At 39.4% G+C, this 24,511-nt stretch overlaps 2 protein-coding genes across 10 annotated transcripts in view; one reads left to right on the forward strand and one right to left on the reverse strand.

The window, feature by feature from the left end:
* stxbp1a (syntaxin binding protein 1a) overlaps window positions 1-3,498 on the forward strand; it is a 40,288-nt gene extending 36,790 nt beyond the window's left edge. For both annotated transcript variants that reach the window (XM_026174378.2, XM_026174379.2), the window contains one exon: window positions 1,486-3,498. Coding sequence is in view for 1 of the 2 variants with exons in the window: in XM_026174379.2 (XP_026030164.1) it covers window positions 1,486-1,568 (83 nt within the window). In the remaining variant the exon portion in view is untranslated. The remainder of the gene's footprint in view (window positions 1-1,485) is intronic.
* akna (AT-hook transcription factor) lies at window positions 2,951-23,544 on the reverse strand. 8 transcript variants are annotated; one of them, XM_026174371.2, is made up of 25 exons: window positions 23,394-23,412; window positions 22,893-23,007; window positions 16,659-17,264; window positions 14,955-15,714; window positions 14,567-14,870; window positions 13,389-13,463; window positions 12,986-13,048; window positions 11,866-11,986; window positions 11,559-11,653; window positions 11,390-11,449; window positions 11,171-11,289; window positions 10,883-11,054; window positions 10,137-10,306; window positions 9,878-10,030; window positions 9,479-9,719; window positions 8,238-8,341; window positions 7,785-8,050; window positions 7,549-7,693; window positions 6,870-7,022; window positions 6,303-6,442; window positions 5,925-6,050; window positions 5,634-5,744; window positions 5,351-5,449; window positions 4,961-5,105; window positions 2,951-4,476 (listed from the first exon to the last, which is right to left on the reverse strand). In XM_026174371.2, exons 3-25 carry the CDS (start codon window positions 17,023-17,025, stop codon window positions 4,224-4,226), a joined length of 4,242 nt encoding a protein of 1,413 aa, XP_026030156.2. In that variant the 5' UTR covers window positions 17,026-17,264; window positions 22,893-23,007; window positions 23,394-23,412; the 3' UTR covers window positions 2,951-4,223. The 8 variants fall into 8 exon arrangements, with proteins under 8 accessions (XP_026030156.2, XP_026030160.2, XP_080160589.1 ...); XM_026174375.2 differs by having other exon boundaries at window positions 2,951-4,780; window positions 22,893-23,536; XM_080304463.1 differs by having other exon boundaries at window positions 22,893-23,524.
* Window positions 23,545-24,511: the final 967 nt, after the last annotated feature.

The following is a 24,511-nucleotide window of genomic DNA, read 5'->3' on the forward strand; positions in this document are numbered from 1 at the left end:
TGGTGTTGCAGGTTTTCAACTAGCCCACCTGCTGCTTTAAGCTAACTTAGTCATAGTAGTTGTGTGGCGCCTGTGTGCTCCCATTGTGTTCAGCTGCATGTGATTTATAACACAGCCTAATAACTCGGTATCTGACTGTATGCTTGTGGAGTGAGAGTGTATTAGAGTAGAGTAGTGCATTACATACTCCTGCACAAGGTCACAAAAATTCCAGAAACTAAAGGGGACCTATTGTGCTCATTCCCACTTTATTTTGGAACTATGCAATAACAGTTTTATGTTACTAACAGTTTAAAAAAACAAATCTTTGTATCTTATACTGGTACTATTTGCAGCTCCTCAGTTCATCTCTTAAACATATTACAAATTAAATTTCTGATTCTTAAAACAAAATTCATACTTTGATGGACACACTGTGTTACTCCAGTACAATTTTGGGGATCTATCGGTAGGATAAGTGCCTGCCTAGATACACACAATACAATTGTTGAGAAAGCTAATTTAGCCACATTAGCCTAGCATTAGCCTTTGGAGCAGTCATCAATACAAGACATCCAGTGTCAGTGATATAATATTACAGCTTCTATTTTATAGCTCTGGCTCCACAATGAAAATTCAGCTTCATACTGGCCTCAAATTCCACTGTTTTGTACTTTTAGAAAGCTAAACAAAATTAGCTTGTTTCTGTGACTGTATTTGGAAATACCATCCAATTAACATCTGCTACATCCCAGGATAGATTACAGGGATCACTTGTCCATATACTGAAGTATTTGAAAGTTTGTCCATGTCCAGTTCAATGTAATGTCAATTGTAACAGTGTGTGTTTTATATACATATATATATATATATATATATATATATATATATATATATATATATATATATATATATATATATATATATATATATATATATATATATATATGACAGAAAATAAAGAGAAGCAAAATAGTTCCACTTTAATGTGCAAAACAATCTAAACCCAGAAAGGTTTTAGTCTATTCTTAAAATAGCCAGTATACAAAATTTGAAGTGGTTTAAATAGTTACTTAACCTTTAATTCATTTTCTGACTTATGTGATGTGAGCGTAATGCTTTATTTTCCCCTTCGCATTTAATGTGTGTGTCAGAAAAGAATACAAAGAATCTCCTCAAGACAAAAAAGGAACGGAAACCCCCAAAAGCACTTAAACCTCCACTTGAGTACAGTGAAAATACCCCCCCCCCCCCCCCCCCCCGCCCTAACACTTTTAAGACTCTTTTAATACATATTAATAATCCATTTTAACTTGCTGACTAACAAATTACGATTCCATAACTTTACGATCTATCTTTACTTTCAACGTTATGTAAGGTTGTCCTCGTCTAAAAAGTAGGCTTCATAACATAAGCTGAAAACACATTTTTCATCAGTTTCCTTCCAATCGTGCAGATCTAACACGCTGTGTTTGTGTGTCTCTTTATGCGTGTGCGTGTCTCCAGGATCGACCCACATCTTCACTCCCACCAGCCTGCTGGAGCAGCTCAAGGCCATGAACAAACCAGACGAGGAAGTGACGAGCTAAAAATCCTCCAATCAGTCTCTCTCCTCTTAACCTTACTCCCACCCCCTTACATCATCTCCCCCCCCCCCCCCCCCCCCCCGCACATCATTCCCAACCAAATCCTACACATTAACTGTGTATGCATCTTGCTTGAGAAGAGAAAAAATTTAGACAATTAAAAAAAAAAGAGAGATACGTTATATCAAAGAATAAAATTGTTGCAAGTATTCTCATATTTTACAATGGATGCAACTAAATAAACGTATTTAAAATTAATTAAATATCAGAAAAGAAGGCCATTTAAAATTGAAATGACCAAAATGTAATATTGTACGCTATGAAACCTGCTAGGATGTGTAAAAGGTAGATGATTTCTCTTGTTCGTTTCTTTTGGTTACCTCCATGGTGTGACTTTTACCTTTAGCAGATAGAGGAGGGATGTGCAGCCTGAGGGGTTCATATTGTAAAAAATATATCAGTCACCATGCAATTTATAGATATATGCATAGATATATTTCATCAGAGAGGAGTCTGTCCTATCACCCTTCCCTTACCCATTTGAGATGTTCGTATTCAGTAGCATGCTTCGACTGTGTTTGTATCCAGTGTGGATGTTCCGAGAGCCGCATGTAAATGTTGTGGTTGAATATGGCGCTTAAAAAAAACTTTTTGTTTTGAGCATCACAAAAAGGAAACTATTCTTCAAGGATTTTTAAGAGTTTAAGAGACAATTTCACTGGCCGCTTTATTAGGGATACCTTTCTCACTGCTTATTAACACAAATGTATTGCTAGTAGGTCATATGGCAGACGCTTGATGCATGTAGGCATGGTCAAGACGGCCTGCTGAAATTCTGGCAGCAAAAGGGGTCCAAACCTGTGTCAGCAAGGTGTAACTAATGAAGTGGCCGCTGAGTTTGTATGCTCAAGTAAACTTGGTCCCAGCTACTGAGCTTACAGGCTAGCAGAGAAGAAAGTAGAAAGTGTTCAGGGATGTATTGATTTTTGAGTTTTTGATACTCAAAACAAGATCTGTTGGTTTTAAGTATTCATTTTAAGAGCTCCACTTAGTCAGTCGGAAAAGAGGGAACTCTGTTAGAAGCCAGAATCATCCCTCCTCCAGCTGCCGAGACTGTAAAGTATTTACTTGCCACAATCTTTTTCCTTTCCTCTGCAGAGACGTCACGTTTCAATGTCAAAAAGGCCGTTGCTTGCTGATATTTAATAAATAATCCTCCAAAAAGGGCCAGTTGTATTTCAGTATTGTATCCTGTCAGATTAAGTCTTATCATTGGTTAGTAACGATGTTTAATTGGGCCATGCACTGAGTAGTGTTGTGTATATGCTATATGTTGCTGTTTTAGCGTCTCACTGTTGAATGGTGATTTTTCTGACTGTGAAGTAGTGACTTTTCCTTTGACGAAAAAACAAAACAAAAAAAAAGCCAATGTGAAGCCGCCGTGTTTGTGGTGTTTTAGCTGTAGCTGTTTAGTGGTCCACTGGGAAAAAGAACTAAGATCTATATTTTCTTTGTCTGTTTTCCTCCTCTGGTGCAATGTAAAACCCTCCAATGGTGAATGGCTTTGCAAGTTTAAAAAACAAAGAAAAACCCTGGAAACCCCTCGCCACTTTTCTTTCCTCCTTCTATTGCCTCTTTCCTGGCCAAACAGTTGTATATTGCACTATGATGCGTTTTCTGTGATGCAAACGCTTGTGTTTATTTTTTCTTTTTTATTATAATTTGCTGTTGTATAGGGTTTACGCTGTCAAATCAGTTGATTTATATCAAAATTATTTATCAGAGAAGATAATATTGAAACATTAGTCTGTCCAAAAAACTGTTTAACTTATTGGGATTGTATGTTTGCGAGTGTTGAAGCACAAACAATACTTCCATGTGTACCTAATATGTACTAAGGTTGTCTAATAAATTGGCTTCCATTATACTGAAAGACTGAACTTTTTTCTATTATTTCTAAAACAAACAACAACACACAGTCATTCTTTTTTTTTTTTCATTACGGAGTAGTGAAAATGACGTTGGATCGACATCGGCACAAATGAGCAATAAATAAAAAAAACAAAGTACAAAAAGCATATCTAGAACATCGCATTTTAAAATATATCATCTATACAGACAAAAAAACCTTTGATATCCAGCATCTGAGGCCCTTGGTACATCAAATGATTATGGTTTGAAGAATGACCATCTAAAACTGAGCTCATGGCTCATGAGTGCATTTCATTTACAGCAGAAAGAGTTTCTACATCATCAGAAAATGAATTTCTACAGCGACTAAAATAAGACTGAGGTTAATTTCAGATTTCTGAAAACTAGTGTCACATGATCAAGAAATGGCTCAAAGTGCAGAACTAATTCATGAGAATATACAGGTCTCTGTAGTACGTCATAGGTTTGAAAATAAATATGATCTATAAGACATAATAGTGTAAACAGAGTTATTGTAATGTTTACCAGCAGATAAAAATACATGCTTTGGCCACCTGAGCAGGGCGGGGGAGAGAACTATCTTTGAAAACATCAGCAAAGAAAACTTACAAAGAGGATTTGAGATATTCACTTTGGTCCGACTCAGTTCTTTTGGCTCGTGCCTCGTTCTGCAGCTGCTTTTGAGTTAATGACTCTCAGTCTTAGTGCCTGTGATGACAGTTCACACTAGTAGCTGCAGGACTGAGTGAGCAGCTCCTGGTACTGCAGTCCAGATGCCAACGAGCCAGCCATGTGCCTGGAGGTGTGTTTCATGTGTCGAGCTGCTCTGATGGCTTTGTTCAGTGAGCTGTCCAACGAGCGCTCCCTGTCAACAGACAGTGAGCGTCTTTTCGTCCTCCTCCTCACCTCCCCAGGACCAGTGACCTCGGCAGACATCGGAGTTCTGTTAGGAGAGACGTAGAGGGGGGACGAGTACAACCTGAGGAGATGGTAAAAAGTAAGTAAGGATCAGGACAGAACAAGATGTTTCTATGTAACATTCTCTCAAAACTATATATGAAAAATGTTATGTATCAGAAACTGTTCAATAAACTGCACATAACTTGCACTATTTTGCCCCAAATCCTCATCCAGCAAACCTCTCAGCTGAGAGGGAAAACCTCCCTTCAGCGCAGCCATGTGCACTTAGGGAACGACCTGGCCAGTCAAGCCAGCAAAATCTTCCTTCTGTGTTTTTAGACTGAGGCGATAATGCTGTGTGGATTCTGGACACAGTTTGTCATCTTTAAATTTAAAATTAAATAGAAAATAAGGATATATAAATGAAATCTGTTATTTGCATGTTAATCTAAAAGTCTGGGAAACAAAACAAAAAAAGAAGCAGAAAATGAAAATTTTAGGCTTTTAGGATTTTTGCATACTGTGTCAGATGAGTGTGTGAGCTATGAGACCAGCGCACTTACAGGAGTGGTGGAGGGCACACTGGCATGCACTGCAGCAGTGCAGGTGGAGCTGCAGATGCAAAGAACCTGCTCCCCACTGCTCCATCAGGGGACTCGGCTGGCTGGTACTTTATGTGTGTGGAAGTGTCGGAGAGTCTGTGACTGTCTGCGAACCACAGAGCAGGCCAGGAGCTCCATTAACACTTAAAATAATTGCACTCATTTCATTTACTGCAGACTAAATTTATGAGTCAAGTGGAAATCGGGCATAAATTTCCACACAACTAAACTCTTGTTTTTGTGTGGTGAAATAATGGATTAGCCACACAAAGATAACAGTACATCCTTCTTCTGATAAGGATTTAAACCTCAGTGCTCTGTGCATCTGAAACGCATCTCATGGTCTCTAACCTGGCTTAATGACTTTGTATGATTCGAGGCGTCCGCAGAGAGGACATTGATGGCAGCAAGTGGAGGAATGGAGCATCTCTCTACCGCCACCAGCTGGTCCTGACAGTACAGAGACATCATAGAAGAGGCTTTATGGAGGCTGATCGACTCATTCAAACCATAAAATTAATCCAGATAAAGCTTTAACATTAAATTAAAGATGTTTTTAACCAAAGTGCACTTCAGACACTTGGATTCTGCCCTCTTTGCTAGCAAACATGTTTATCCAGGCATTCATTCTCACGTTCAGGGGATGCTCTGTGAAATGACAAACACTGAGAACAAACAGGAGCTTGACTTCTTCTGCTGTCAGGTTCATCTCCTTTTTCAGACACAGAAACAACAGGATGCTTCCCTGCAATACAGAGAGAGGTTTCCCTCAGCTCAAACCCTCAAGACTGCAGTGTAGATGACTGAGAACCTACATGGATTTATTTAACATGTCTGAACAGGTCCCACTGCAATTTCAAATTTCTGAAGCTGTATTTGACTGAATTTGTCTTTGTGTCTCCAGTGGTGTGGTAGGTGTTCTTACTGTGCTGTGTTCGCCTGCTGTAGACAGTAGTTGTGTGGGAAGAGCAGCTGTCTAGTGCTGCAGATGTTTGAGTGCATCTGGACACCTGAGGCTGTGGTGCACAGGGCTGCAGCGCCGATCTTGTCACTGAAAATAAAACACTGACTCAATAAGTGATAGGGCTTGCCATTAAAAATAGGAGTTAATGAGCATAACAGGCTTCAGAATCAAAAACAGGATGAGAACCTTAAAGGAGACGACACTGTTAGTCCCTGTGAGTGAACATGCTTCGGTTTGACCATACAAGCTTTCATAATGGCTAAATGAAATGAATAAACTGGTATCACTCCGTCTCCCTCCTTGATTTTAATGATCATTTGTTAATCACGATGAACTCACAGTAATCATGTTGTGGCTCTTGTTGGTTTATAGCAGATTTTCTCCTGGCTATTCGTCTCTGTGTGGACTCCTCCGTAACCTCGTCCACCATCTGTGTTTCTCTTTTCCCTGCACTGACATCACTCCGCTGCTCTCTAGACCTGAGAAGTGGAAGAAAACTAAATTAACAGCAAGCAACAAAAAGCAAGTCTGCTATAAATGCTTAAAACTTCACTTGTGACATAACTATGAAATTTCCAAATCAGGCCGTAGAATATAAGATCACATAGTTCATTATGCATCCACAATTATTATTATTAAATAAATAAATAAAACTTTATTTATACAGCACCTTTCTAGACAGAGTCAAAAGTGCAGCACATCAGATAAAAAGTCATAAATTCCAGATGTTGTTAGACATCTGGAATAATTTGAAAAATTTGGGAATATCACCCAAAGCAAGCAAACACAAATCAGGTTTTTAGTGCTCCTACTTGGCAGCAAAGACAAGTGACTGTATAATCCATCACAGTAGACTGACTCTGTGGTTTTATGTGGAGCATTGAAAAGAAAAAAAACAAAAACAACCTGAAGCAAGATGAAGAGGAGCTTTGATTAGAGCTGTTATCCTGAGTTGATGGAGCTGATCTAATAGAGCTGATAGGCTTCTTGTTTCTCAGACTATCTTCTAGTCTCTCCTTCAGTTTGGTTACCTCAGCCTGCAGTATCTGGACTGCATCACTAGAGGAAAACAGAAAAAGGATCTTTACAAAATAATCCACCTTTGCAGTTCATATGTAAGCTTGAACTAATGCACTATCATACCACACCAAGTTTTGTGGCCAAATATTGTGACGTGACCTCTAAAATGCTTTACTGTGGAAAATATGCAACTAAACCATTCAGCTGGTAAAAAATGGATGGCAAATATTGATGTAGGTGCACTCGCATTCTGAAAAGAAACAAGAAACACCACACCGTGCAGGAAACAGAAGCTCCTAATATACAACCTGATTCAACAGCAGGCGATTCTGTAATAAAATACATAAAAGAAAATTATAATAAAAACATTACAACTAGTTTTTGGCGTGATCATGTTACTGCATTATTGTAGCAACAGTTATTGTCATTCATCAGAAATCATTAGGATTCACAGCGACACTGTAGAGTGACTATCTACTGCCTCACTCTCAGAGCTTTGTGTTTCTGGGACATTCTCCACTTGTACTGTTGACTTGTTTGCTTCAAGTCCCATCCAGACACTCACATGCAGTTCTGACTGGAACTCCTTGCTCGTGGAGAATCGCAAAGGTGGTGCTGAGTAGTGGTGGAAGAGCTTGAGTGTGAGCTGTCGAGGAAATTGATAGATTTGCTGTACTGGTCAGTCTTTTCACCTTCAGAGTCAATGCGAGCTGTAGAAATAAGGGGAGGTCAGCAGCTTAAATACTCAAAAAGAGAGAGAGAGCACTACTGATTACTAAGTAAATCAAATTGGAAACTCACTGCCGTCACTTTCAAGTCCAAACTCACTGCTGCCACTCGCCACCCTTTGTTGTCTCAGATTGACACAGCGCTTTGGAGAGCAGGAGGAGGTGCGTCTCCTCACTGCCCTTCTGCATCTCTGTGGTTGGTCGAGGCTGAGGCTAAGTCGGGAGCTCATAATCAGGTCTTTAGCTGTATGACTGTGCAACGGTGAGGAAAAATGAGATGGTGCAAAGACTCGGCCTGTCTGAAGACTCGTGCTTCCTTCCTGAGGCACTGGAACACCGCTGCACCATAATGGACAAAAACAAAAACACAGAAGACTTAATCAAAGAAAAAAAAACAATCACTTTAAAACAATAGAAAATCACATCAGAATGTGTTGTGTGTGTTATGGGGTGGGGGATGGCACCTGAGCTGAAATTATTAGTGCAGTAAATCATTATGGAGGAAGGGAGGCCGAGTTGGACTCACCTCTCTAATGCCCTCTGGTGGAGAGGACTGGAAGTTGCAGGAGTTAGACGGCTGCTCTCTGAACCAACAAACCCGCTGTCTGTCTCTGGAGAGATGATACCATCCTACAAAACAGAAGTTATACAACATTAATACTGATCATCACACTAGGCAGCTGCAACGAATATGTCAAATCTTTAGTAAAATAAAGTGTTTTGTTAATCATTACAGAAATATTTTAGTATTATTGTAGGGTCTTTATCTCATAGCATAAACCACCTTGAGGCGACTGCTGTTAAATAAAGTTTTTTTTTTAGCTACTTTGAAACTAATTAAACTTTGGCATGTTAAAAAGAGGCAATTCAAATAGTGCACATATACACTGATTGAGTTAGTCCAAGGATATAGGGAGCATTTTGCACTTATATATCAGCTGTATTTAAGAAGTCACCCATAGAGAAACCACTGATTGGTCATTAATTGACACTGTTAAATCTAAGCCTATGCAAAAACAAATCACAGAATATGACGAGCTTATGTTGAGGCGAAGTGAAGAGGAGGAGAGGGACAGGTGCTGCTAGGGTGAGACAGACGTCTCTCACGGAGTCCTTTAGTGCTGCAGGCAGGCAACATGTTCCGATAGCGCACAACTTCAGTTTTTTTATTTCTATATGATAATTGTGCATTATTAAGTGATAAGAACAAGTAATCTGATGCCCTTTAATCATTATGAAGCTGTAATTTGAGATACAATAAAAGATACAATAAATAAAATACGTTTTTGTACAAAGTATCGGTATCGGATCAGTATCGCCGATACCACCCTGAATTTTACTTGGTATCAGATCGGAAAGGAAATCAGTGGTATCGCACATCACTAGCGCTGATCTGTCAGCTTGTTAGTAATAATAATATTATATACAATATATTAATTAGCACAAGGAAAATGCATGAGTAAAACAATATATAATAGGCTATACCTAGCTAACTAATTTGCTAAAAATGCTAATGCAATAAATAGTATTCTGCCAGTGTAGACATATGACAGTATGTTGCTTTAATAGTGCCAACAATATGTGTATGTAACCAGGTTCTTCCTTTTAGTAAAATTTAACTGTTGTTCAGTATTTATCAGCTCCAAATCCAAAAATGATCAGCTCATTTTCACTCAAGCTTGGTAGAACCATACACCATACAGGCCATAATAAAGCAACAGTTTTACTCGAACTGATACAGGATAAGTGACCATCAATATCACTGACCTGAGAAAACACTCTCCTGCCCCCAGCCTGAACCTCGGAGCTCCTCACCTCTGACACTTTTACATCTCCGAGGCTACTCAGACTGCTGCTGTGAGACTTTCCCACCTCTACCCTCTTTATGTTACTCTGACGAAAAACAGGAAACATCATGAGCCGGCTGGAGGCCGGGCGAGGACTGGACCTGCTGTTTTGCTGTTTGTTCACGTCAGAAGAATAGCCCTGATGGTCTGATTGTGCATTCCTGTTAACAGATAATTGGAGAGAATTTAGTCCAGTGGTCGGAGAAATTAGCTTCCTCCCAATTGTGTATTTTTTTTTACTCAATTTTTTGTCCAATAGAAAAAACAAACTGCTGCTGGTGAAAATGCAGACCATCTTGCCTTTTACTTTGAGACTAACCTCTGAGAGAGAGTTTTCCAGACTTCATTGTTTCCAGTTTCCTGTCTGTCCTTGTGTTCAGACTGCATGTTAGTTCTTAAAGCAGGAGAGGAGAGAACTGCTTCATTCAGGCTACGCTCTAGAAGTTTGGGAAGCTCCTTGATGCTTCGGTAGCTAAACAGATGGAGGAGAAACAGTTAAATAATTAAAAAGTCCCAGCTGCAGGGCTCCTTATTTATCAGATTTCATGATATTGATGCATTTAAATATAGCTACTCACTGATTCACTGCCATGGTAAAGTCCTCTGCAACACTTTTAATTTTGCCCTTCAGAGGATTGAGGTAGAGAGTTTCTTCATCCTCTCCCTCGGACTTCTCTTCATCGTTCTCTTTACAGGCTGAGCTCACTTCTGCTTCCGCTGCCCCAGAGAGCAGAGGCACAGGCAGGACCTCAAAAGAGAAAAAGAGAAAAGTAATTGACAAGATAAAGTCTGGTAAAGCTGTGATCCTGTCCTGAACAGGGATTTCATCATAAACCAAAAATAGTCCAATTTTGTGAAATAAAAATGCAAGTTTTCCACTACAAACCACATTAAGCAGTTAAACACGTTATGTATAACACACTCACAGCACTCACAGGTGCAATTTCAGCTTTTTCCATTTTGCCTAAGGACAGTTCCATATAACAGTACACTGGAGGAGCTGGGATCTAACCACTGACCTTCTGATTTGTGGTAATCAACCACTCTGCAGATGTCTGCCTTGTAACTAGAGTGTGAATGAATGCAATTCCCTACACTCACTGTGCTACAAGGGCACTAAAAACACATACCTCCTCCACACTAAGCACTTCTGGATGGATGCAAACTGCATTTCGTTGCCCTGTACCTGTGCATGTGCAATGACAATAAAGTTGAATTCTATTCTATTCTAATTCACAGACTAGGTTTATTACAATTTTCCCACGCTGCTCACAGAGTCATAATAATCCCGGCCATACACAGAATAAAATGATGCTGTTGCTACCTGTGGGTGAGTGAAGGTTACAACATCCACAGAGAGGGCAGATGGTGTGGTTGGTTGAGGAGGTGGAGAGGGGGGAGTAATCCAGGTGGGCTGATCCGGTTGCATCTGTTCCACCTGCTCCTTCAGCTCGTCCGTACGCAGCCCACACTGAAAGATCAGCCCCTCTAACTCCCTGATGCATAACATACATGTTAAAAAAGAAAAATGAATCAAAACAACTGAGTAATGAGCACACATAAATGCAAAATATAAAATGTATTCAGATGTAATGCTGGACATCAACATTACCGTTCTGGGTCAAACTGGCTGATTTCTATGCCTCGCTGCTGCAGGAGTTTGTGCTCATCCCTCGCCAACAAGTATCCCCTCTCCAAAGATTCGAGCCCCTCGGCAAGCTGAGCCATACCCTAAAAGAAAGAACTTTTATGTATTCCATTCAATATATGTTCCCATTAGATGTGATGTTTAAAAACCTAGAGAATTCTGCTGTGCTTTTGTTGCTTTTACCTCAGTTTGTTCAAAAGGTTGAAGTTTTTTGCTTTTACGGAGATCCTCAAACGTCTGCAGCTGAATGAAAAATCAAAAGGTTTATCATTGATTAACTTCCTAAATGACCATTATTACCAGCCAGCAAATCGGATCATTCTCATCTCTAAAGATTTAATTGGCCAGTTACCTGCTGCAGAAATGTTTCGGCCTGGCTGAACAGAATATTGGCTAGCTGCTGTCCAAGCTTAGAGCCTGGTTCGGTAGGACCGGTAGCTGAACTTCCTGTTACATGGACAAACAGATTAGAAGGAAAATGCACACAATGCCTGTTGTATACAATCATCAAAGCCAGAGACAGTTCACCCAAAAATTCTAAATATCTGCAGAGTCATTTCTCCATTCAGATAATTGTGGTGCAAGCTGCCCGGTTTAAAGATACTGACTAATACAAGATTTAGCAGCAAAGAAGTAACCATTAAATAAAATGAAGATACCCTGATCTGTCGTGGGTTTCTGAGCCCGAGGAAAATCAAATTTTAGCAACTTTGAAGCACCGCAGTTTAGTCCTGATTGCACGCAGTGGCCGGGATTTGGTGGGTCAGAGTACAGGTTAACCTGGAAGAAACATGAAAAACAAAAACAAACGTGTTCTCAATAATTAATACCTAGCCTGTCTGTATGTGGACTTCTACATTTTGTAAGAGACACACTGTTTCACTGTATAGTACTTTTACCCATACAAAATGAGACTTCAGCAGGTTTTGATCAGTGTTTGTTCTAATTTCTCATTCTAGAAATGTGAAGCGAGTCAGATTAAAAAACAGTATACACACAGCAGGAAAACACTCCCATCTAGTGTCCACAGGTTGTAAGCTTTCACTAAGGCCTCACAACTATTCTGACTAACACATAAGGAGGGTACTGAGGTAATTAAGGGCAGGGGAGAATAACAGAGTTTGGAAAAAAATGAGTTAAACATAGTCAGTCATCAGCCAACCAAAGTGTGAAAATGAGCTTGACAGTCACTCAAAGCTGTAAATCTTTATGACCTTTAACGGCTCTCAGAAGGCCCTTTCCCCACACACACACAGCCTACATATTGCAAAAGTAAACAGCTGCATGGCACCTACAGGGACACTTTAATATACAATTAAGAGACAACAGAGATTAATCAGAAAGACAAAAACCCCACTTAAAACCTAAATTCAGATCATCAATCAGACTGGAACCAGTCAGATTTCTTATTAAACTGGTTATAAGCTCAGCTACAAAAGGTAAATCTACTGGAACATATGTCTAATCAGAAAAAAATACTTACTAACAAATATCTGCAAATTTTGTTGTAAAGGAACTCCTCCCACCCTGCCTGGGTGAGGGGAGGATAGAACAGATGGTGGTTCAGTTTGTAATGAATGAGATGGGAGAAAATGGAGGTGAGGAGTTCAGTAAGCTGATTTCAATTAGTGCTGAATGTGAAGCGCTGCAGCACAAACAGAAATGAGCCACCAAATCTTTAAATGACCCAATTCCGAACACTTCAGCACTACTCCTGCCTCTTCTGTATTTATTTCAAATCCCACTTTTCTGAGATTTGTAATCATTTGTATGACATACTGCTCTGTCTATGATGCGCTGAGCCTGCCTGGACCTGGGATGCTGATTCTCTAAATTTCTGTCCTGCAAAAATGAAATATAGACATATAAATGTTGTGACATAATGAATTTATTTCATAATTCTAATGATTCAAATTTTAAGCTCTACTTTGAAAGTACTTTCACAGCTGTTCAACTATCGAAAGCCACATAATTACTCTTTGTTGACAAGAAAAATTCAATAAATGCCTAAAATTTAAGTAAATAAGTTGTATATCACTTTGAAGTTTGGTATTAACTTTAATATTTTATAGTGGCTTAATGGTTAGACCACTAATAATTACATATGATAGTGAGATGTACTGTTTTTCAATCCACACCATTAAAAGGTGATAAATTATAGCTGGATCTCTAGATTAACTACCTTGGCTTCCAGACGCAGACGATCAATGGTGTTCTCTGCCTCAGCGTACTTAGTCAGCAGTCTGTCGTAGTCTTCCTGCAGCCAGAGGAAATAAAGGAGAAGGAAGTGAGGAGAAGCAGTGCAAAAGAAATGTGACATGAGGAAAAAAAAGTGAGACAAATGAAAATGAAAGGGAATAAAGCAAAAATGGGGGTGGCGATAAAAGAGAGGACTAAAAGACTGGAGCGGAATTTAGGTCCAGTTTAGTCTAATTCATCCTGTGAGGCTGTCAAACGTAAACAAAAGCTGAACATATGAGGACAGCCAGGCAAAATATCTCTGTGTACTTTGGTTTTGGATTTGCTTTTGTTGCTTTTGTTGGCTGTCCAAATAAATGGATGGATGTCTTAATGCTCAGTTTCAGTATAGTAACTGAAACGCTACAGCAGACAGTGACATTCTGGGTAATAATATTAAACAAAATTCATTCTAGAAAATGTATTTGTATATTGTTGTTATATTATAGTTAAAACTAAGTGAAGAGAAATCGGTGTCTTATTTTCACGTTCAATAAAAAAATGAACAAAATGTCTCCATTATTCAGATTCCACCACTGTGATGAGTTTGATTTGAACCGTGACACTAAAACAAAGAGGAAATAAAGTGGGGCACCCTAAAACTACGAGTCTCATGTGCCATGTGTTTAAATGCGTTTCCCCTATTTTTCCCATTTTAAAACCTTGAGCTGGGAGCTGAGATGAGACTTTTTCTAAATATATTAGTCCCTTCTGGCATATCCATGTTTGATGTTCACACATTATTAAATTCTAAGTGCGTCCTGTGGGACGTTTTCGCCTTTTGAAATGAAAGCTCGTACTTTAAGTCCAGTCAGTATTGGCATTCACACTAACCTGGAAAAACTCAGACTTCTTCATGACATTTTGACTTGTTATAGTACAAAAAGCACAGATCTTATTACTGAAGCTTCAATTACGTGTCCCAGCAGACCCTGTCAGTGAACCTGTATTCACAGAAATAGAACCTCCCCTAAGCAGAATGCAGCCATCATTACTACAACTTTGATTTTAATACTGGGACAAGTTAGATATCTTCTGTCCATCTCAATCAACTTTAGTGGTTTAAAGTAATTTTACAGAGAACTCTTTCAAACTGAAATACCTCTTAGTCTCTACTAGTACCTGAAGCTGATTGACCAGTGTGGTGGCCTGCTGGTGGCATCTGAACTCCTGAGGCACAATAGCGTTGATTGCACTGGTTGCCTGTCCGTCAGAATCTGGCGAGGTAGGAGATTCACCAGCGGTGTTCAGTAGGACTTCTTTCACTATATCAGCAGGGGATTTGAAGACTATAGGTGGCTCGGGTGATAAGGACTTCCTCGTTAACGAGGACCTGCTCTTGGGGGGCTTGTAACCGCCTTTGGGAAAATGAACTCTGGGTTCGACCTTCGAGAAGTCTGGTGTGTGGTAACTCAGAGGCTCCTTTCTGGAAAAAGAGAATTGTGATGTATGAAAATAGAAAAGAGCAAAAAGAAAGCCCAAATAAAATGGTTAATAAAATGTGTTTTACCTAGATTCGTCCTCTGCAACAGCATTGCTCCTGGTTCTAGGCGTTACCACGTCCCTGTCACGACGTGTGTTCTGTTGTTTGTTGGGCCTGACTGTGCCGGGGGAATGAGTTCTTGAATATGCAGCCTCAGGAGAGTGCTTCCTTATCTTTCTTGGTGTGGGAGTGGGGTGACTATGCTCCTTATCTCTCTTTCCTGATTCTTTTCCAGGGCCATTACTTAATCTCCTGTAATGATTTGAGATGACCTGTTCAGAAAACAATGCTGCTGGCTGAGGCGAAGCCCTGAGCTTTATCTCGGGACAGCGAGGACTGGAGTTGAGGCTCACGTGGCTACTGTTAGACTCTTGAAAACTTTCTGTAAAGCTTATTTCTGGAAAGGTTTCAGCTTCAATTCCTGGGGCAGTATTTAATTCCTCGGCAGTGAAATGCAGACGATGGGGTAAGGCAGAACGGGAGGCTGGACAGGAGACACTGTCCACAGCATGCAGCTGAACGCTAGAAGATTGTCCTGAGCTGATCTCTTTTTTCTCTTCTTTATCACGATATCCTTCAGCGAGTCCTGCCAGCTTTCTTCCAAGCTCCCCTGATGTTCTAGTGTGCTCAAATTTCTTTTTACTCCAATCACTCCTCCCTCTCTCTTCTCCATCTTTGTCATCATTCGTCGTGTCGTGGTGTTTGTTCCACTCAGAAAGATGCTCTGCTACCTGCTCCTCCATTCTCCGCCTCACCTCCATATCCTCTGACCACGTTTTTAACTCATCTATAATTACAAAAAGAAGAAGGCATGAAAAAATAATAAGGAAGCAAAAAATGTGTTGCGCAACAAAGGACTGTGTAGTTTTAATGAATCACACAAATGTGCACCGTCTTTGGTCTTCAAGCGCAATCAGTTCCATGACTCCAGCCATCAACAACCAAACTTATTTTAAATTTGGCAGTTTCCCTTAAGGTCATCATGTTGGGGACCCCTCCTCCCCAAAAACCTCGCCAGCGCTTCTGCAATTTTTTAGCTTTCTCTGCTTTAGACAGGTTCACGGATCAGTAGTGATGAGAGCTTTGTCTCAGACCACAACTCTGTACTAAACTGCTTGTTTGTTCCTTATTGTCTAAAGCCCAAGGTGGCACATAATGTGAGGAGTAGAACCAAGGGGATCCATGCCATTATTCAAGATTCACTCGGTTGTTCACGATGACCTTTTAAAAGTGTTACTGTTATGTGTCAAGGTGTGTGAGGAAAATATTCTGAACAATGTCAGTGTTCACCACAATCCTACTCACTAGATTTGGCTAAATCCCGTTTTGTTTTGACTTCTCAAAATTGCCCAAAGAGACTAATATGACGGGGAGACAGGCAAAATTTTGTGTGTATTTGTAAAGATTTTACAATTGTAAATTACTCTCTACAGTAGAACCAAACAAGCAGGGACCTCTTTTAATCACCTGATGACAAAATAATTAGTATCTCGAGAACAAAGACAGAATTTACATTTTTCAGTTGTCAGGATTTGTTTGTTTTCTATCATCTTAAGCATATTATTTTTAGGTTTTAGAAAATATAAAATATGAGAAAACAAAAAAAATGAAAACAATTATTCAATTGTTATTCAAACAGGTCTCAGAATTAGGTGTATTCAAGTGCTTTAGAGTGGAAACTAAGAAATGAAGGTCAAGAAAAAAGTTAATAAATTATAAATGAATGCTCACAGGATGACAGTTTTCCTGTATCTTCTTCTGTTGGTTTATGGTGCGACAGATGCTTACTCAGCTTGTAGATCATCTCCTCAGACGGTGTGTCCCTCTCAGCCACACTATAATCTGCCTCCTCTGGGGTGAGGGATCCAGGGCACCCATCTGAATTGCATTCCTCCAATTCCACATTTTCAAGTGCCTCTGACAGTCCAATGATACCATTCTCATCCATTTGACTAAAAAAGTCATCCTCTTCTTCTGCCTGTTCTTCATCCTCTTCATCCCACTCATCCTCTGATATAGCAGTGCTATTAGGTGAGGAGTGGACCGGGGCAGGGGTCCAGAACAGAACCCCTGCTGTGGTGTTCTGTCTTGTTTCCATTCACCTTGCAGCCTCCCTCAGTTCTTTGTTTTGACTTCAGTTACTGTTTCAGCCAGGCCTGGGAACCTTTAGCATCTTTTTTAGTTTCTTTGGCTCTGTAGCCACTTTCAAAACCATGGTGGAGGAAGTTTACAAATTGCGGTAGAAGTCATTGAGCTGGTGGCAGTCCAGAGGTAACAGCTACAGACTCAGTGATTACTCTTCAGTGCTGAGGAACAGGAAGCATTTGGATGCAATACCTGAAACACAAACAAGCAACCGATACTTATTTCACTACATGTAACACTTTGCAATGAATCAAGGTTAACACACCTTGAGTAGCACGATTTGTTAATGCAGAAGATTTGAGGCTAACCCCAATTCCTAATCTATTTTCCATTGAAATAATTTAACAAAAAAATAAATAAATCATGTCACAGATAAAAAACAAACAAACAAACAAAAAACATCCTAGACATAACAAACACAATAAAGCCATGAAAAAAGAAAGAAATTACAACACTCTTTATTTGCTTACTTGCTTGGTTTAGGTAACGGCAATTATTTCCAATTAAAATAAACAAAAAACAAAAATTAAAGTTCTAAATTGTCTAATCCTTCAGTCTAAAAGCTTTTCTGTTCTCTTTATCAGTGCTTGTATTTTATTTTATTTGCATTGTACTAAACAATACAGTCAAACTCATTGGAGAGAGCTTTTAATGCCATCTACACGACTTTTTTTTTACTCTGTTTTAACACTGATCAAACTCTGAGACAGACAAACAGACTTGACCAGGATAATAATAATCAGTAAATTCAAAACTTAATACCTTTACTATATACATAATTAAAAATGTTCATAAATGTAATCATAGATGACAGAATGGGAATACACATATAATCTACCAGCTAGATGCTGCTACCTTTAAGAAAAGGCTCCTGATTATTTAAAGCTTAGTTGACTGACTATTTCCTTTGAAAATGTGCAGTTCAAACACTGACTCGTGATATTTTAGGATATCATGAGAATATTTACAATGCAGCACGTATGGACCGGTTTCTAAGGCGACATGAACTTTGTGTTTACACCACTGATTTAGAATTCTTTTTATTGCCCCCTGCTCAAATCCTGTACCATCTGCTCACACCGTACAGCTTTTACACACACTACTGAATTCATCTCAGTTGCTTAACTCACAGGAAACAAACACAGTATACAGGTAACAGATCCTCGATTAGTCTGCTAGTTCAAAATGTCACATAGCAAGTCTCCCAAGAATTAGCTTGGAGCTGCAACACTCACTATGGCAACTCCACAACATGAGCTCAAGTTGTGTTTTCAGAGTGTGCAGTTAAACATCTCTGACAGCTATACAGCCAGTGGCTCACTCCCAAAGCTGCATTTCAATGTGCTAGAGCAAGGGTGGGCAATTAATTTTCCCAAGGGGCCACGTGAGAAACTGGGACCGTTGTGGAGGTCCAAAACAATAAGCTTATAAAAAGATACAATTAATACTGAGCAGAACTGAGTTCAACTTGGTGGTGCAGTCCTCCTAATTGCCAACAGGTCTCAAAGAACATCAAGACCATGCATATTTAAACTTTAAGCTATTTGGATTTGATTGCTTGAGCAGCAAAGTCACACTGTGTAATTATCACTTACTTCCACTTCCACTTACAGAACAGCTATTTCATAATGATGATGTAGCTTGATTATTTTGGTTTTGAGCCAGCAGGTCAGGAAATAACAACTGCATACCGGGTCATGGACTTTAACATGCATCAATGACAGAAGCAAAGTCTTGCAATTAACATTTTAAAACAAAGCGCAAGTAAAGTACACACTCTACAGCACTCACATTTCCATTAAGAAAAGTGGTAACCATGGTTGGTTGCTTCTTTCATCAATATCCCAGATTACCAAAAGAAGATTATGAAGCCTGGTGCTTCTTTCATCTCTTAACTAACATACAAACGTTACACACAAACACACTCAGATTTACCCACAGACGCGCATGCACAGACTCGCATCACGCTGAGCCCTTTCATACACAAATCACTGGCGACTCTCCACACAGGCCAACATGGCAAACTCACCATGCATTTAAACTAGACCACAAGGAACAAGAGCACGCAGCTCTGCGCATAAACAACATGAGAGGTAGGTTTACAACAACAGTCATTTCAGAATAGAATTGCTTAGAGCGCACAGTGTAATTATGGTATTATTTCTAAGGTTTCTTCCTTCTTGGACAAACACGAATTTTCAGGCAAATGAGGACCAAATCCCCACCAGGCTGTTGCTGAAGTGAAACTGCACAAGCCACAAATTAATGTGATGCAAATATATGTATCACCTGACAGTTTAGTGCTCATTTTATTTTAATAGATTCATAGCCATAATAAAAATTTCTTCACCAAAGATTTTACACACAAAATGAGATTCTATTATTTAAGCCATGCAAACATGTGGTCAAATTACATTTTTGTTCATTTTTTAAGAAAACTGTATGTGAACGTCAAGCTTACTGATGCTTTAGCAATAGCTTGCAGTTTAAAGTGTCTGAAATGTGATGTAGAAATAAAACTGGTTGTCAAGAAAGATTTGCACATTCACTGGGAAGAAAGATAAAGCAAAAACCCTGATGTGACTGCAAAGTGCTTGGAGGACGGTTTAGCTGACACAGTAGCAACAGCTCTCCTTTCATGCAGCATTTATGTACAAAAAGGTTCTACATGAAAGAATCATCAGAAAAACTTTACCTGCTACCTCATCACAAATGTCAGTAGAGAGACGATGAACAGATAAAGATCTTTAGTTACAACCATTTTGGAGAAATAGAAGGTGGGGAATATTATTAAAAGAACACATTTCCTACTGAGGACTGAGGTCGAAATACAATTATTATGAATTTTAATAATTCAACTAATCATGCAGTCAGCCCAGAAAAGTAAACTAAAAAGATACAGAGCTTCCAGGATAATTATCCATGTAATGGGAGGAAATAATAATAAAATTAAAATGAGGTAAGACAGCATAAAATGTAATTCCTAAATTCAGAAGCTTTTACATTATCTGTATCTATAGGAGCTTCATTTTGGTGAGGAAAAAGAAGCACAAAAAGAACTCACCTGTTACTCTGCTCATAACTCCATGTTCATGCCCAGGAGAACTAAGTATTTAACTCAGCTGCCAGATTTGGGGGGGGGGATGGGGTAAGCTGCTCTAAATCCCTGACAGGGGGCTTCACCGATTGTAAAGAGACAATAATCATCATGCAGAACACGAGACTGAAAAAACTCAGTGCTACAGACAAACTAATCACAACCAGATGGTGAGGCAAGCCAAGAATACATGTATGATGCACAGGTAAGCTGGATGTTCGGGAAGGACAGAGATGAGGAATGACAGCGTGAGAGAAAAAAAGGATAGATGATACGGAGGAAGAGGAGAGAATAGAAGAAGAAAAGCTGTCATAAAATCAACAGGGAATATATATGTTTTCACAGAGTGACACTTGCTGAATTTTGAGCACACAGTGAACAGAAGTGTAGGTGGAGCTGCCCCACAGAGCACCGATCTGTTTAGGAACACCTAGTGAATAAGATATGGCAGCTAATCTCCTTAGGAGGCACAGGGAGCACTGAGGACACAGGATGAATATGCAGAAGGAGCCGCTCAAGAGAGTGATTTAATATTTTTACTGTTATTTTAAATACTACTGAACTGGAATGCTCTGGCATTGGACTTTATACTACAAGCCATATTTAACAATACATTCATTCAGTGCTTTAAAAGTGCTAATTAACCTAACCAAAGCATGTCTTTGGACTGTAGGAAGAAGCAAAAGTACCAAGAGGAAATTCAAAAAGGCAGGGAAAACAGGCAAACTCTACGCAGAAGGACACCAGCTGGGATTTGAACTAAGAAACTTCTTCCTATGAGATTATAATACACTGCCCACAATGACTGTTGACTGGTTGACTAAATTGTGCAGTGTCAAAATACGCTGTCATTCATTGAGCAAAACATTGGCAACTTTTGTAAGCAAAAAGGCGATTTTTTTTGGCAGAACTGGCAACAAGTCTGGACCTAATTTTGACCATGTGCTTTTGACTATCCAGCCTCAATACTCTGCCTTACCTGCACGTAACCTGTACGTTACAATGTTTTCCATCTTTATGCACCTTCTTACTTCATACTCCCAGCGGACTCTGAGTTCAATAATATTGACATACTAACAACATTTTCAGCTTCCTCTGGCAGAACAAAAGGGTAAATAGACTGGTGCATGTATAATTTTCATCTACACTTACTAAACACTTTTTTTAGGGCTTTTTTACACTACAAGCTAAACCCATGAACAGACTGAAACACTTTTATCACACACACACACACACACACACACACACACACACACACTCTGAAAGGAGTGCATAATTTGGGATTCAAGGACACATCTAGATGCAGACTGGAATAGCCCCGGAGCGAACAACTGACCTTCCAATTAGTAGACGGCCCACTCTACAGCCTAAGCCACATCACCCCAGTAGTGCTGTTAACTTGCTGTTCAGTGTCTCTAAGGTTTGCAAAATGATAATAATATGCAGTGCTAAAAACCAACTGTTAAGAAATCACAGTACAGTATAGCTGTATAGCAGTATATGTTAATAATAATAACAACAGCAATAATTACAGAATTCAAATGTTAAGGGACTTAAGATCAAGTAAAATCAGGTAAGGCTTTTCTTATACAAGTATATTTTGAAATGTGACTTAAAAGAACTGACTGAACCAACTGATTTCATAGCCTTGATTAAAAAAATGCTCTGGCCTCTTTAGTTTTCAGTCTAACCCCAGGAACAGACAAAAGACCTCTCCCCAAAGAACTTAAAGCACATACTGGTGCAGATGGTACTAAGAGGTCAGAGAGGAACCACTGCCTTTTTTATTGGTTTCTTCCAGCCTGGCCTCAGAGCAAACAATAGGAAGTATACTTCACGGCATCAACACTTCTTTCATTCAAAAGAGGGGACAGAGAGAGGACAAAGAGGGGGCATGTCACCATGGCAAACTGGAAAACAGAGCTCTGAATGAAAAGTCAATTAGTGTATTTGAACCCTAACCATGATTATGGCTTTATATACCTAACAAAGAATTAGCTATTGCCTAAACACAGCAAGAACGTAATCCTGCATTAAAAATCTAGGCAAAAATGAAACATGTTTGAACCAGCCACCGTGCACATGGTGATATGATCTATGGAAGTTTACCCAAAATATACTTTTAAAATTTCCACGATTGAATTATCAGATAAAAAGATACAACATCCAGTGTACCAATCCTTGTTTCTGTTACTCTATGTCAATGAGACTAAATGAACGCACTTTCAGTATTAACACTATCATATATTCCATGACATTAAGGTTAAACTTCAGTTACAGAAAAAAAAACAACTAAAGTTTGGGTTCAGGTGGTGACACTTCTAGTGGATGTTAAAAACAACAGCTAATCGTGAGAATTCAACTGGGAGGAGCAACTGATTTTGCATGGAATCACCCCACTTTGCTGTTCACTGTATCCCAAATATCAGTGCTGCCAAAAGGAGCTGATTCTGTAGAGATACTGTAAAAACATAACTTCGTGCCTTGGGAAAGCCAGGTAAGAAATCTACAGTCTTCCTTTGATCCACAGTTTCAGGCAGCATCAATATCCTTTCCCCCCTAACCACCTCTGCTTTACAACAAGGACTTCCAGTACTATAAAGAAAAAACTTGTTCAGATATACAAACAACCAAGTACTACCAGCCAGTCTGGTGGGCTGTGGGAGCCACAGAGCAAGAACCACCGTTGTGAAGAAATCTAACAGCATTACATTACAACTTACCTCGTACAAACACAGTAATGGGTCGATACTGGAGATGAGATGACCAAAAAGACTTGAGGGATTTCATGATGGGCAGATTTCACAGCATGGGTCGGTTGCCTTGAAAACAGCAAAACTAAAGAGGAGAAAAGACCCACCCCTGTGTCACCATGGCACACACACCACAACAAACCGCCATCAGTAAACAGGGTTCTGGGGGTTTTAGAAAACGGTTAAACAGCTCACTTCACGGTTCGTCGCTGTTAGAGTAACGTTGAGAGTAAACCGTTAGTAAATGTAAGCTAGTTCTACAGTAGTCACTGCCAGTTTTAGAACTTAGTTATCGTTACTATCACTAACTCCTTATTCTCTAGTTAAAGCAAACCTAAAAAACCCACACTCCGACCACTTTCAGCTACATTATGTTGACAGGTTAATTCCGACGCAGTTACACTGCTACACTCATTTCTCCAATAAAAAGAAAAGCTGAATTTTCTGATAATTATAGGGCTAATTATCAACCTTGGACGTTGGAGGAGCGTGGCACTGATTTAGCTGGAAGAACAGTTACTCGAGGCGAACTACATGGGGAAATATTAGCCCTGAGCTTATACTTCAGGCATTTTATTCTCTTCTAACCACGTCGTGCATAACTTGGCCATTTTTAAAAGGTGATATTGACGACAATGATAACGCTTTCCACCCTAGCCTAAACTCAGTGGTTGAACAAAAGCGTTTGTTGCGACGAGTGAAAACCTGACAGGCAATAGTGAGGAGCATAATTTTAACATACGCACCCAAAGCTTGAAAGCTTCAACTCAACATCTGAGTAGTGATTGGTTATGATGGTGCTCAGGGGCGGGACTTCTCTTAAATCAACATACAAGGGAGGGTGAGACCACAAGAGGGCACCGTTGCACATGGTTTAATTTTTTTCCTCCCATATTTAAAGGCAAGAAAATTGATCTTATTGATACTCCGCACAGGTTTGCACAAACTTAAAGACACAATTAAACAAAATAACACAAAAGACATGAAATTCCTTATTTGTTTTATTTGTTAATGAACTACTGTGCGCTCTAGGGAGATATCAATTTTGTTGTATTCATTTAATAACAATAAAGGTGTTCAATTCAGTTTTTAAAAAGGTAAAAGGGAATTTTTAATACAATGTAAAGGGGAGTAGCGTGTACAGTGCTGTGCAAAACTCTTGAGCCATCACTCATTTCTTTATAGTTTCCATTGCTTCCAATATGTGAGGATTCTTTAAAAGAGTGACCATGATCTTGAGCAATAGTTCTCCAGACTTTCTGAAGGTATTTCTAAATTTTCATTTGGACATTGGCTGTTTTGTTTTGTTTTTTCAGTCCAGTCTTTATACCTGACACATTTCAGAGGAATCTATTTTGGTTGTTAAGCCACTTAACACTGATCTACAAATCATTCAAGCATAATGAAGACACCTACCTCAAATGACACAAATATTAACAGACAACAAAGAATCAGTTTTAAAGTGTTTCTTCAGGCACCTTCTGTGATGTATGGTTTGGAGATGGTGGCACTGACAAAAAGACAGGAGGCAGAGCTGGAGGTGGCAGAGCTGAAGATGTTAATATTTCACTGGCAGTGACCAGAATGGA

The sequence above is a fragment of the Astatotilapia calliptera genome, chromosome 7 (genome assembly GCF_964374335.1).
Source record: "Astatotilapia calliptera chromosome 7, fAstCal68.1, whole genome shotgun sequence".
NCBI classification, from domain to species: domain Eukaryota; kingdom Metazoa; phylum Chordata; class Actinopteri; order Cichliformes; family Cichlidae; genus Astatotilapia; species Astatotilapia calliptera.

Excerpts from the sequence above, each read along its gene's own strand:
- akna (XM_080304463.1), bottom strand. The coding sequence starts at position 17,025 with ATGGAAACAAGACAGAACACCACAGCAGGGGTTCTGTTCTGGACCCCT. Across the intron at positions 10,307-10,882 it reads TAACCTTCACTCACCCACAG|GTCCTGCCTGTGCCTCTGCT; the intron begins GTAGCAACAGCA and ends TTCTCTTTTGAG. Across the intron at positions 4,477-4,960 it reads GTGTGCCCTCCACCACTCCT|GTTGTACTCGTCCCCCCTCT; the intron begins GTAAGTGCGCTG and ends CCATCTCCTCAG.